This window comes from Agelaius phoeniceus, chromosome 2 (genome assembly GCF_051311805.1).
Source record: "Agelaius phoeniceus isolate bAgePho1 chromosome 2, bAgePho1.hap1, whole genome shotgun sequence".
In the NCBI taxonomy this organism is placed as follows: domain Eukaryota; kingdom Metazoa; phylum Chordata; class Aves; order Passeriformes; family Icteridae; genus Agelaius; species Agelaius phoeniceus.
Genome location: NC_135266.1, coordinates 32,856,282 through 32,869,002, shown reverse-complemented (window position 1 = coordinate 32,869,002; position 12,721 = coordinate 32,856,282). Strand labels below are relative to the sequence as shown.

The 12,721-nt window shown below is 45.0% G+C and overlaps 1 protein-coding gene across 1 annotated transcript in view; it reads right to left on the bottom strand.

Moving 5' to 3' along the window:
* GABRA5 (gamma-aminobutyric acid type A receptor subunit alpha5) overlaps nt 1–11,566 on the bottom strand; it is a 56,429-nt gene extending 44,863 nt beyond the window's left edge. The window contains exons 1-5 of the mRNA XM_054654467.2: nt 11,430–11,566; nt 10,731–10,785; nt 9,950–10,102; nt 1,866–1,987; nt 8–75 (exon numbers count right to left, since the gene is read on the bottom strand). Of these exons, the coding sequence (XP_054510442.1) occupies nt 8–75; nt 1,866–1,987; nt 9,950–10,035 (276 nt within the window). The 5' untranslated portion in view covers nt 10,036–10,102; nt 10,731–10,785; nt 11,430–11,566. The remainder of the gene's footprint in view (nt 1–7; nt 76–1,865; nt 1,988–9,949; nt 10,103–10,730; nt 10,786–11,429) is intronic.
* Between the last annotated feature and the right edge of the window lie 1,155 nt (nt 11,567–12,721).

Sequence of the window (12,721 nt, the reverse complement as noted above, 5' to 3'; positions counted from 1 at the left end):
AACTTACCATTTCTGTGTCTGACACAGGACCAAAACTGGTAACATAGATGTCTGTTTTCACCTGAGTTATTCTCTCTGTAATAAACATAGGCTCTGCATCAGTAATTGCTTTAAAATGCATATACCCACTGGCAATGCTTATTTCTATTAATTTCTGAATCACTGAAAAATCCCCAAAAGACTGAAATTAAGAGCATGATTGAGTAGGCCTTTCATCCTGGATCAAATGCAGTTGTTGACCTTTGGGAGCCCAGGCTTTGTTCTTACAAACAGAAAGAAACCAGCCCTTCAAGGATGCATTTCCTCTGACTGACAGGTTTTGATCATAGAGACACAGAATGGTTTGGGTTGGAAGGGATTTTAAAGATCATCTAGTTTCAACCCCCTGCCATGGGCAGGGACACCCTTGAGTAGATCAGGTTTCTCAGAGCCCCATCCAACCAACCTGGCCTTGACCACTTCTATGGATGGGATATCCATAGCTTCTCTGAGAAACCTGTTTCACTGCCTCATACACCCTCAAGGTAAAGAATTCCTTCCTATTACCTAATCTAAATCTACCCTCTTCCACTTTAAAACCATTACCCCTCATCCTACCACTCCCTGATAAAGGGTCCTTCCCCATCTTTCCTCTAAGCACCTTTACACAATGGAAGGTTTCTATAAGGTCCCCCCAGAGCCTTCTCTTCTCTGGGGTGAAGAACCCCAACTCCCTCATCATGTCTTCATAGGAGAGGTACTCCAGCCCTCTCATCATCTGGACTCGCTCCAACAGGTTCATGTCCTTCTTATGCTGGGATTCCAGAGCTGGACACAGTACTCACAAAAGCAGAGGGGAAGAATCTCCTCCCTCAGCTTGCTGGGTGCTGTTCTTTTGATGCATCCCAGGATGGGATTGGCTTTCTGGGCTGTCAGTTAGCACTGCCAGCACTTATGCAATACCTACCACAGGATCTGATCAAGTGTATCTTGGAAGGACTTACTCCCCTCTGCTGGCTTGGGTGATCTGCCTGATTCCAGACATCTATCAGAGATGTCCAAAGTTAGGTCAAATTATTTCCATCCTCAAGTCTCTAAGTCCTTCTGGCATCTTTTCAAATCCAGGTCTAATTTAATTTAAGGGCAGAAATTTCAGAAGTTCGTTATATAAGATAAAAAGCATCAAGCCCTATTTTCAAGTAGCTCTGTGTAAAGTGAGAGGAGAAGGAGAGAAAGGGATGAAAGAAATGTGTTGGTCTCACAAGAGGAAGGGGTGGGGGTAGCCAGATTAAAAAAGGGCCAGGAAGAAACATAACAGATGGTTTACACATGGGTAGAAAATGAGAGAAATCTGGGGGAAAGAGAGCTGAAGGAGGGCTCAACAAGGTTAGGATGGCAACCACTATTCACATGCTACGGTTTTAAAATAGCTGCTGTAGAGGTTATCAAAAAGACATATCAATACAGATTTGCTGTACTTGTCTAAATATGGGTGGTTTGGGGATCTGTTTTTAAAAGAAATATGCATTACCAACATAATTTTATACAGGCTGGCCAGTTAGGCAATCTTGCAGCAACCTGCTAGCATAGTGTCTTGCTCACCTTAGGAAATACCAGAAAGAAAAACCCAAACCATATTCAATTACAGGAAAAAATGTATCACAGATGCTCCTCTAAGCCAACCTCAGATGACCTGAGTGACTGAAGAACACAACTTTCAGTAATCCTTTTCTTGTGCCCCATTTGCTAGGAGACAAATCTGCTTTCTGGACTTAGTTTAATTAATCAAACACAAGTCCCCTGTCACAGCCAAGAGCAGGTAGCCACTTGAGAGGGCACCATGTGGACAATGCTCCCCTCCAGCAGGGGACAACACGTTATCCTACCTCCCAGTCCTGGGCGCAGCCTGTTGTCGTAGCCGTCCAGCAGACCGTCCAAGATCCTGGTGAATATAGTGATGTTATCATTGGCCTCCTCTTTTACTGATGGTGTTGGCGTTTGTGAAAAGCTGTTTCGTGCAAACGAAAGGAAACAATGTCAAAAGCCACGCTGGTTTCAAGGGGCTTCAGTCTCCAGGGTATTTTGTGATGGAGCCTCCAAGGCTCTCTCCTCTCCTGCTGCTCCTGAACAGCACAGGGAGCTGCAGCCATTTATTTCATCACTACTATAAACTTGTAAATAGCTCTCCCTGGAGGAGGACCCAAAGAAGAGCCCACGCCATGGAGGTAAAACCATGGGATGCAGGATCAGGGGACACCTGAGCCCTTTGATCTTTGCCCGTGATGGGTAGGCAGATCCCTGTCCCCTGCGCTTCCCACATCAGCCCCACCACCTCCCCAGTGCTGGCATGGCTCCATCCATGGCAGGGAGCAAGGTCAGCTCACAGCACTGGCAAGAACTGTTACTGGTTTTCCTAAGGAACTACATCAGTTCCTTGGGAATTACATCAGTTGGCTGCAGAGCTACATGAGAAGCACAGGTATGCCTGGAGATGCACCTTCAAAGTATGCCTGAAGGTGCTGTTCAATCTTTAAATGCCAAACAGCTTCTAATTTTCAAAGTTTCTATAATTTATTGCCAGAACAAAGGATGAACTGTGACCTTATTTGAGGATAACAAACTCCCACTACATTGAAAAATCCCACTGGGGTATCACTGGGGTATCTGAAAAACATACTGCTGTACAGAAAACACAGTTCTTCACTCCTCCTCTCTCTTTTGCATAAATTAGTTCTCCCTTGTAGTATGCAAATAACAGCAATGTGTAGTGGGCCTCATTCCATATCTTTGGGGCCAGATTTGTTTTTATTCCGAACTCTTTTTTATTTCATCATTTTATCCATGGCTCAGACCTAGGAAGCTGCTCACAGCACAACTAACAACTTGCATTTTTAAATCTGTTTGATTTTCATTTAAAGATGCTTAGGAGAATCCCCTGCTTATTAATGCCTTTGCTTACCTAAAGAATAGACATGGGAGATTATCCACAAGCGTGCTTCACCTGCAGCAAGCAATGAGCATCTCTTAAGACAGCTCACACTAGGCACTTATTCATGATTCAGCCTCTGCTGAGATCACCAGCAAATCCTCCAGCTGTGACAGGGCATACTGCCCCACCAGGAACTGTTCCCTGCCTCATGCACCCTGCCAGCAGGCAGGAATAGTGTACACTCAGCAACCTGAACTCGATGGGAGAGTTATACAGCGATAAAAAAAAAAAAAAAAAAAAAAAAAAGAAGAATCCATGTTTATTTACTACCAGACCCCAGGAAAATAAATCTGTAAATAATCTGAGCATCTCTCTGAACAGCTTTCCTTGCAGAATACTCGTAACATAAGTGGTTGCCTTACCTAACAGAATAGGATTCATACAAAGAAAGACAAAGGGACCTCAACCTGGTTTTACCTGCAAAAGGTTTCCACTAATGAGACCTCACTGACACCCCTGTTGTGCATCTGAAGTTATAATGACACCAGAGCTAGCTCAGAACAAGCTGCCCTCAGCCATGTATCCCCTCACAGACACAGCAACCCCCAGTCCTGCACTCATTCCCTTTACAGTTTGGATGCTTCTGCTGGAAGAGGAAGGGATTGCAAAGCCTCTCAGGACACAGGAGTAAGGTCAGGTCAAGGGAGCACAGATGTGATTCCCTGAAACATCGAAGCCCATGAAAATGCCTGCTTGAGGAGGTTTCTTATGACCCAAGTGCAGCTGGCACTGCTGCAACCCTCAGCAAGCTCCACACTGCGGAGCCCAAGGCCACCAAGGATCTCCCCTTGCTGCAGGTGGAGGCATAGCCACAAATCTTGCCTAGTTTTCATCTCCATGGTCAAAAGACCAAATTAATTCTGTTTTCTTTGCTGTGACCACAATCTTTAGTGAGCAACTGAGGCAAACAATAAAGTTAATCCAGCAGATGCAAACTGATTTCAGAAACATTAGACATGTTTTCAGGCTGGACCATTCCAGAAAAAAGACTGTACACTTTTTTGTCAATTGTAATTGAAGGGATTCACCATTTAAAAGTGAATATTCACAAGTAGCAGCCTAACAAATGCAAAGAGGAGACAGAACTTAGAGACTTTCTTTAAATGCAGCAACCACAACGAATGCTTTGATAAAATCCTAGTATAAAGCATGAAAATCCAGTAGACCTAGAATACTATTTTTGACTTTTCTCATCTATTTTATCTTTTCTTTTTCATAAGAAAGAGATATGCATCATGCTGTCTGCCTGCTACACCGCATCAACGTAGGAACCCATTTTCATTTTCCACTGCATCTGACAAAGAAGCAGAGAGATCAAACTTCATTTCATTCCTACAAGTTTCATGAGAAACTATGACTAGACAAGGGGAGAGCAATCTAAATTAGTGCCTCATTAAGTAAAAATGTGAGGTTAGCAGTCATCTATTCCCTCTGGCTCCCTGACTGGGCCACTCAGTATGCATGTAGCTCAGAAACAGCCCCAGCAAGACCAGCCCCCCTCCTCTCTGACAATTAAGAGATATGGAGGAGACTTGCAGGGTCATTATGAAAGATCTTGGGAGAAAAGGACAGTACAGGTAAAACGTAGGTGTTGCAATGGAAGATGGGAACAAGGGATATCAAATGCGGAGCTGGGATTATTGCAAAGATGCAGTGCTGGGGGCACAGGACACAAAGCTTCACTAGTTTTTCTGCTCTTGAAAAAGCTTGTTATTTTTAGTGCTTATAGCTGAATTCAAAGCCAATTGAACTCTGAGGGAGGATTTCCATTGAACTATTTTTGTGGGGATGGGACAAAATACGCTTAATTCTCGGAACTGCTCCTCTCAATCTAACAAGAGGAATTGATGCTACTTCCTTCTATCGCAGTTATGTACGTCTTTCACAGGAATAGTACACACACCCTATATACTGAAATACTTTTATTTCTTCACACCAAAAGCTAATAAATAGAGGAAAAAGATGGAGAAACAACTATGGTGAAGACCAGTAAAAAGTCTGCACTTCTGCAAAACTGCAATCCAATTTAGATTTGGCAGATCACTTCACCCAAAAAAGAAGGCATCTGATTCCAAATTTCAGTGAAATGCCAGTATTATGTGAAGTTGCATTTGTAGATGGATTGCTTTTTGCTCTCATCTAAGTGTGACTTTTTCTGTCTTAACAGAAAGTTAGTGTTTAATTTCTGTTATTGAGATTGCTGGTAAAATGCATGTTTTGGAGCAAGGGCTGAGACTGTCATGACATGTAAAAAGACATGTAAACTCCACTTGCAAAGTTACATGCATAAATTAGATACTATATAGCTCAATGAATAGAGAGGAATAGGTGCTACCTACCTTAAACCAATTATTTCCACACAGCTGAGGATTAGGCTTTATCAACATATTAGTAGGTAAGCACATTATTGCCTCTCTGCAGTGAAAAATGTTTTTATAGCAGAAATTTTCAGTTAGGGATAAAAATAAACCTATAAAGGAATCTTAGGGAAATGCTAAGAAAATTCAGAGATAATTGCATTTAAAGCTCATTATTGAACATAAACTAAACCAACCAGGAATACTTCTCATCACATTTATTTAATATTGCAATTTTAGGGTAACTGAAAAAAGTCATAAGCCACAGAAGGGGCTCATCAGTGTAAAATGTAATAACGCTCTAAAGATGCTCAGCTACCTCTTCTGATAACTTCATAATTTACCACTTTAAACATCATTGTCTTTTTTGCCATCTAGTCAGAATCGTGGTAGGTACTACTCACAGCTTAGTTGTAATAAGAGGAAAAGGTATGGTAGATATTTAATGATTTTCCCAAAACCTCTTTTAAAAGAAAACGTTAAAATTTCTGAAAAAATAACTGAAGAGTGTTTTATTACTGAAAGATATATTTTACTCTCTCTCTAAGAGTAGTGTTTCCAATAACTTGCTTTAATAGGATTGCAATTATATCTGAACTTCAGACAAATTAACAGTTTGTGGAAGACAGTGGAGAACACAAACTTTTGGATAAAGCCAGCTGGCCAGACATCAAAGGAAATTGATTTACTTTTCTAAGTTAGCTTCTTGCCACCCCTTCTGTATGGATTCTTGAGATCTAAAATGTTGATTTTGTGAATTTGTGCACTGAAGACTCAATTCTTTCGCATTGGATTAGAATAGAGAACTGACTAAGATGATGAAATTTTAAAACCATTTTCAGATTCTTAAAAAAAAATTTAATTCTTTTGTTTAGCAAAAGCAGTGTTTTACTGCCTTCAGGGAAGGAGCAATTTGTGAGCAGTGCAGTGAAAGCTTGTTTTTCACAGGGTGGCATCTTACAGTCCTCCCCATCTCCCGACATCCTAATGCCCCTTTCCGCGTCCTGAACTGCTTCCAGGGTCATTGAACACCTCCCAGCACTCTCAGCTCCCCAGGCCACTGACCTGCAGCTTCACTGGGAGGCACTGCATGCCAGGGCTTCTCCTGCACCAAGCAGAGCTGGAAGGCCTGAGGGACACTCCTGCCCTTTGGCCAGCTGGCAGGCCAGAGATGCTGAAGCTGTTCAGCTGTTTGGCAGTGGGACTGACTGATACCTTCTGCCTCCTGCACGCAGCTCTAGATTGCAATTTAGTTTTCCGGTTATTAAAATTATCTAATGGGTTCAAAAAGCTATCTGGAGATATGAAGAATGAAAGGAAGACAGAATAAAAAAATAAACAGACAAGCATGACTGCATAAGGATACAATAATTCTTACAAAATTAGTCTTTAAAAATATGAGGAAGAACTCCCTAGCATCTCAAGTACTTGAAATGAGGTATCCCAGCAGAACTAACTGCTTAGGGCTGCAGAGACTAACTTGAAATAACAGCCTGAAGGAGAGGAATGTTTTGCCTAAATAGCAGGATTATGGTCTTAGTAATCCTGAGCTGTGAGCTGGAGAAGAAGTATGTGAAAATACAGACACACCATGGACTGAATTCTTCAGAGTGTACAGAGAAATGCTGCGCTGGCTACACATAATTGGGATCTTCTGTTCTCTGTGTTTCTGCTATTATAAATATTATTAGCAGATGGCAACTATACTGTGGGTACAGGAACAACGTCCATCCCTGTTGGTTCTGGCTCTAAGACAGATTTCTGAAATTCCACATCCAAAACACAAACACACCAGGACTGTGCATCACCAGTGTGACCCCATGGACAGCCTGGGACTTGCCAAGTAAGAGCTGGCCAGCTTGGAGCCAGGCATGGGTTACCTCATCTCAGGGAGATCTGTGGGTAAGCAGCCACACGTGGCAGCAACCCTCACAGGGCTGCCACTGCCTGGGTGCCCTGAGGGCTCACAAGCAGTGTTTTATCTCACCTGAAAATATTCTTTATGGTTTTATTTCACTTTCAGTCATTCTCTAGCTTTATTGTTTACTTTTGAGACAATTGTGAGCTACCTTGAAATGCTTAAGTAAAACACCTTAACTTGTTAGAGCATTATACAACTCAAGGCTGAATTCAAGCACACTTGAAAAAGCTTTGACCCGTGCTGGACCATTTCTGCAGAAGTAGATTCATAAAACTGTTATACCAAAAACAAGAGTGGGGGGGAGTTCAAAACCTCTTCTCAGTTCATCTATATCTTTGCATTTTAATTGAGTGATTTTTCTTTAGATAGCTGCTACCAGTTATGTCTACAGTCCTCCTCTACTGCCTACTAATGTGGATAATTCTCAATAGTAATTACACATTTATGTTTAACATTAATCACAGTCTTTTGCTGAGATTTCTCAAGTAGCCTAGTAGATTGAGATACATAATTTCTGTGTATGTTACCAGGCATTGTGCATCAAAATCCCCCAGGGTGGCTTTGGCTATGTCAGCAAAAACTGTATCTATGATTTAATATAAATATGGAACGACTATGGAGAACTGTAAAAATATCTGCCTTCATCTGTAATGTCCTACTGTATTTTGATTTTTAATTTGTGCTCATTTGACCAATCACTTTTATCTAGCACATTGCAAAACTCACTGCAATATAACAGGGCAGTAGAAACATGGATGAAGCTAATAAAGAAGAATATGGTAGCAACAGCAAGTGTTATCAGTATTAGATTCCTGCAGTTAATACAGCAGCCTACATGTTAATTGTACTCCTCCGTCCTGAAGAGTCAGTCCCAAAGCACTTAGCAAATTACACTCTGAAACTGCTTCTGCCTCTGAAGCAGAAGCGCTGGAGCATCCTCTGTCTTTTGAGCAGGGTCAAAATTCAGCCCTAAGGCAGTGTGTGAATGGTGCAGTGAACTGGAGCTGCTTATCTCTGCAGGCCTGGACTAAAATTACTGGATCAGAAATGGGGGGCGAGGGGGGTGGGGTGGGGGGAATTTATGTGATGATCTCATTTTAGTGCACAGAAGCTTTTTGACTAACTTGCAGAAAACAAGTGTCCTAGTTTCCTCAAACTGTCCTATTCTGGTTATCTGCCAGGTTACAGGTCACACTGATTTCTACCTGGGACTTTATTCAGTATTTGCTTTGGAGTCAAAAGGGAGTTAAACTGTCTGGATTTGGATTGTTTGGTTTTGGGGTTTTTTGCATCCTTGTCTATCTATTCTTGCGTTAGAGGAGATACACACTTATAAGACCCACACACCAAGCAGGTCACACTCAGCTATTGCAATGTGCTGCCTTCTGCAGGGAAGACAAGCAACCGAGAAGGGCTTAAGGTTATAGTCACCAAGATTTTCTCAATGTGGAAATACTTTGTCAAACTACAATAATGTAAAGACAAGTTTAAAGCAAGTCCCACTCTTCCCTCTTAAATTCTGTCACAAAATCCTGGGACACTTTTGCCTTAGACCATGGTGAAAGAAGGACCAGTTTTTTCCAAGGTGAATAGATGAGTGTGCAGCTCTTTGCATCCTTTGTAGAGTGCAGTCCTACAACTGTTCATATAAACATCTGAGGTCACAGGCTTCTGCCTACCTGCACGGGACACGTGCTGGATACCAGGCTAAGCTTTGCTTACAGCATAGACAGCCACCACTCAAAGTTTGGTCTTTCTCCTAGTTCCAATCTGGAACAAATCCGTTTGCTTGAAATCAGAAACTGATTTGCATCTCCATTTTGTATCTTCTTATAGCAAGGAATTGATGGGTGTGCTTGTGAATCAGCATACTGGGAGGATTCATTTTTTTTCTGGTGAAATCATAAATAATTGTTCTCCTCCACAAAGAAGAATCAACCTACGTTTCCCAAGCACTTGGAAAATGCTTTTTCCAGATTCTATTGTATAGCTCATATTCAGAAAGTTCTTAAGATCTCTGGGTACAGGGAAAACATATAAATAGAGGGCTTCTGATTTTATTTTTCATTTTCTGACACCTACAGTTGGAGCATCTCTTATTTCCGATACAGTTTTTGGAATATCACTGTCAGGAGAGCATCAAAAGTAAAAATAAGGAAACGGGATTCCTTGCTATATGCTTCAGGGAAACACGATTTCTAATTATTCTAACAGGTTTCCAACTCAGATACCCTTCTAAGCAGTCACTATCTTAGGTCACTCAGGAGGAAAGCCTGTACCAGCTAATAACATGCATCAAGTCCCATTATCGCAGTTTTGGGGCTGGTTTTGCACTACTGCCTATAACCAGCACCCATCAGGTGAGAGGGAAGGTGCAAGATCCCGACATCACAGACACAGGGGCAGAAGGCACCACAGCCCCCGGCTGTTCTAAACCCAGGTCAGAGCACTCGTCAGCTGGAGGCCTGATCTGAGCCCCTTGTGCCCCACAAGCCTTTCCCCGTGCCACCATAGCAGGCATAAAGAACTGATACAAGAGAGCAAATTTGAACAGGAGAGCCAACCACTCCCTTCCCCCTGACACCAGCACCTTAAGATGAAACGCAGAGCCCGCTTGTTTTGCTCAGCTGCTCTGTACCACACGGAGCCAAGGTTTCTCATCTCCTTAAAAAAGCAGAAATTCAAATGCAACTGGCAACTCACCCGAAGTGGCTGGCTAAACTCATGGAAACGCAGAAGAGGAAGAAGTTTTTGATCATGATAAAGTCAGAGACCATCCCATTGTCCATTCCAGAGGAGAAGAGGAACGCAGGTGGTTGTTTTGGTGGAGGTGCAGCTGTTCACTTTGTTCTTACACTGCAACAATACAAAAAATTGATAAATTATTGCATGGACAGAGAGCAGGATAGCGGAGTTCAGCTCACATCGCATCTTTTGCTATCTGCGTTTTTCACAAACTTATCTAGGCTTATGTAAACATCAGCTGTTTATGTAAAATTGTGTATCTTCAAGGACATGTTTTACCTTCTGCTGTCAGCAAACTGCAAAACAGGAAAAATTCTTTGTGGCCCAGCTTTTCCCAATATTCATCTGTGGTACAAGTAACTAAAAAAATAGCCACCATTTTCCAAATGCCAATTTCAACCCTTTACCTATTTCAACAACTTCCACATGCCTGCAAACCCAGGGCTGTGTGCAGCCTCCGCATCCTTTCCTTCCATCGCAATTTTTTCCCATTAAATACCCGGCTTCCCTTTCCAAAATCCCAGTTGAAATGCCAAGAAACACCTACTGCTTCTTGGAATTCATGCTGCTGATGCACGGCTTAGCAAAAGGAGGGTGGGTTGTTGGGGGGGGGGGGGGAGGCGGGGGGAGGAAGAGGGTAAAAAGTGACCTTCCTCGCAAAGGCACATAAACCTCACGCTAGCACGAAGAACGACAGTAATGTAGCTGCTCCAGCGACTGCTGCTTTTTGGATACCTGCCTCAGCGACCAGATCACCAATTTCAGCATTGTGCACTAACGTTTTCCTCTGTGCCCTATTAAAAACAAACAAAAAACCAAAACCACAACAAAACCCCCCAAAAGCCAACGGAACAAAAAACAAACAAACCACCCCGAACCCAACAAAAACCCCAAAACAGCCCTCAAAAACACACCCAGAGGGGAATCGCCTGGATTTTCCACCTGGACCCTGTGCCCCCGTGCTACATCGCTCAGCAACTTGTTCTCCCACCCCGCCGGAGCCGCAAGGCAAAAGACCCGAATCAAAAGCCGCCCCCCGGGGCTCCCCCGCCCGGCCCGCGCTGCCCCGCAGCGGGTCCCGCTCGCTCCGCACCGGGCACTGCGGGGCCGCCGCTCCCTTCCCGCAGCCCCGGCCCGCCCGCACCTGTCCGGCGACCGTCGCTCACTCGCCGCCGCCGCCGCCGCCCGCGCACTGCGCCCGGGGCGACGCGCTCCGCTCCGCTCGGCGGAGGGTGGCACCTGCCCGCCCGTGCCCGCTCCGCCGCTCCTTCCCGTCTCCCCTCCCCGGTCCCCTCGGCACCCCGGGAGTGCCCCCGCCCCGTCGGCCGGCCGAAGTTTCCCGCGGCCATGTGCGCGGCGCTGCCCGCCCGGGGGGCTGCAGCCGGGGTTCCCCGCCGCCCTCCTCCTGCCCGCCCGGGTGCCGGAGCCCGGCGCTTACCAGCCGCCGGCGGGGGGACGAGGACGAGGGGGCAGTGTTTGCCCGAAAGTTGCGGAGCGGCAGCACGAGCGGAGCGGGAGCGGCGGCGCTGCCTCCCGGCCGCTGGCAGGCGCGGCCCCGCCGCAGCGCCGCGCCCGCGCCGCCCCCGCGCGGAGCCCGCGGCCGGGAGCGCGGGGCGGTGTGCGGGGCGCGCCCGACCCTCGGCACCGGGGCACCGCCCGGCAAGGCGCCGCTCCCGGAGCCCTCGCAGCCCCGGGAGGCTTCAGCGGCTCCCCGAGCTCCCCGCACTGGTGTCCCTCGAGCAGCCCCCACCGAGCGCCCCCCGGGGCAGCGTCCCGGGCGAGCCCGGCCGGCACCGACTGTCCTCGGGGAGAGAGGGAGCCCCTGCCACAGCCCGGGCGTGCAGGTGTCGTGTGACCGTGGGGAAGGGGTACCCAGCACGGGCGAGGCTTGCCGGTGTATAGGCTCGTTGCACCACACGTGTATTAGCGTATATATGTATAAACACACCCCTAGATACCCAGATCTTACCTATGCTCCTCTTCCAGTGGAGCTGACCTAAACCTTCACAGCTCTTAAATGCTGAAGTGGTAGGTTTATATCCACAACATAAAGCCTCTTTTTACATCCTCGGTGTTAGACATCCATAGGTTATATATCAGTATTGTATATTCCACGAGACCTGCAATAACTTCGAGGTTTCCTTGTGATTGTTTGTGGTGCTGTTCCTGAAAAATGGATGCATTGTTTCACAGCTTCAAGGATAGGAGCATCACACTCTCTGTATGTTCAAGTCACATATATAATGTACTGCTTGTAGGTTCATTTTGAACTACATGAAAGATGAAATGAGCAGTATAGTCCCAGTTCCTTGGGATTCCTTGAGATGAATGCAACGTTTTGCAGCATGCGCATCTTACACGTGATAATATATGATTTCAGTATATACTGCTGTGACTGTATTTCAAAGTAACACTCCAAACTCAGTTATTAAATTATCAGATCTAATGAGGCAGTGCATGTCTTTCAGGCAACGTTATGGATCAATGAAGCACTTGTTTTTTTCCTATATCTGTATAAAAGCTCTATGGAATTAATCCCTCCAAGGAAATCAATATTGGTTCTGTAGTTCGTTGCCACAGAGGGTGTTGCTTTATGTGTGCCTAGTTCACAGTCTGCAGTGTCTGAGTTGAAAAATGGTCCTTAAAAATTTCAGTTTACCTTTTTTTCTCACCTAACAAAACCATAAATGTTGCACCAGGGAGAATTTTCTATGTAAACATTGAATCATT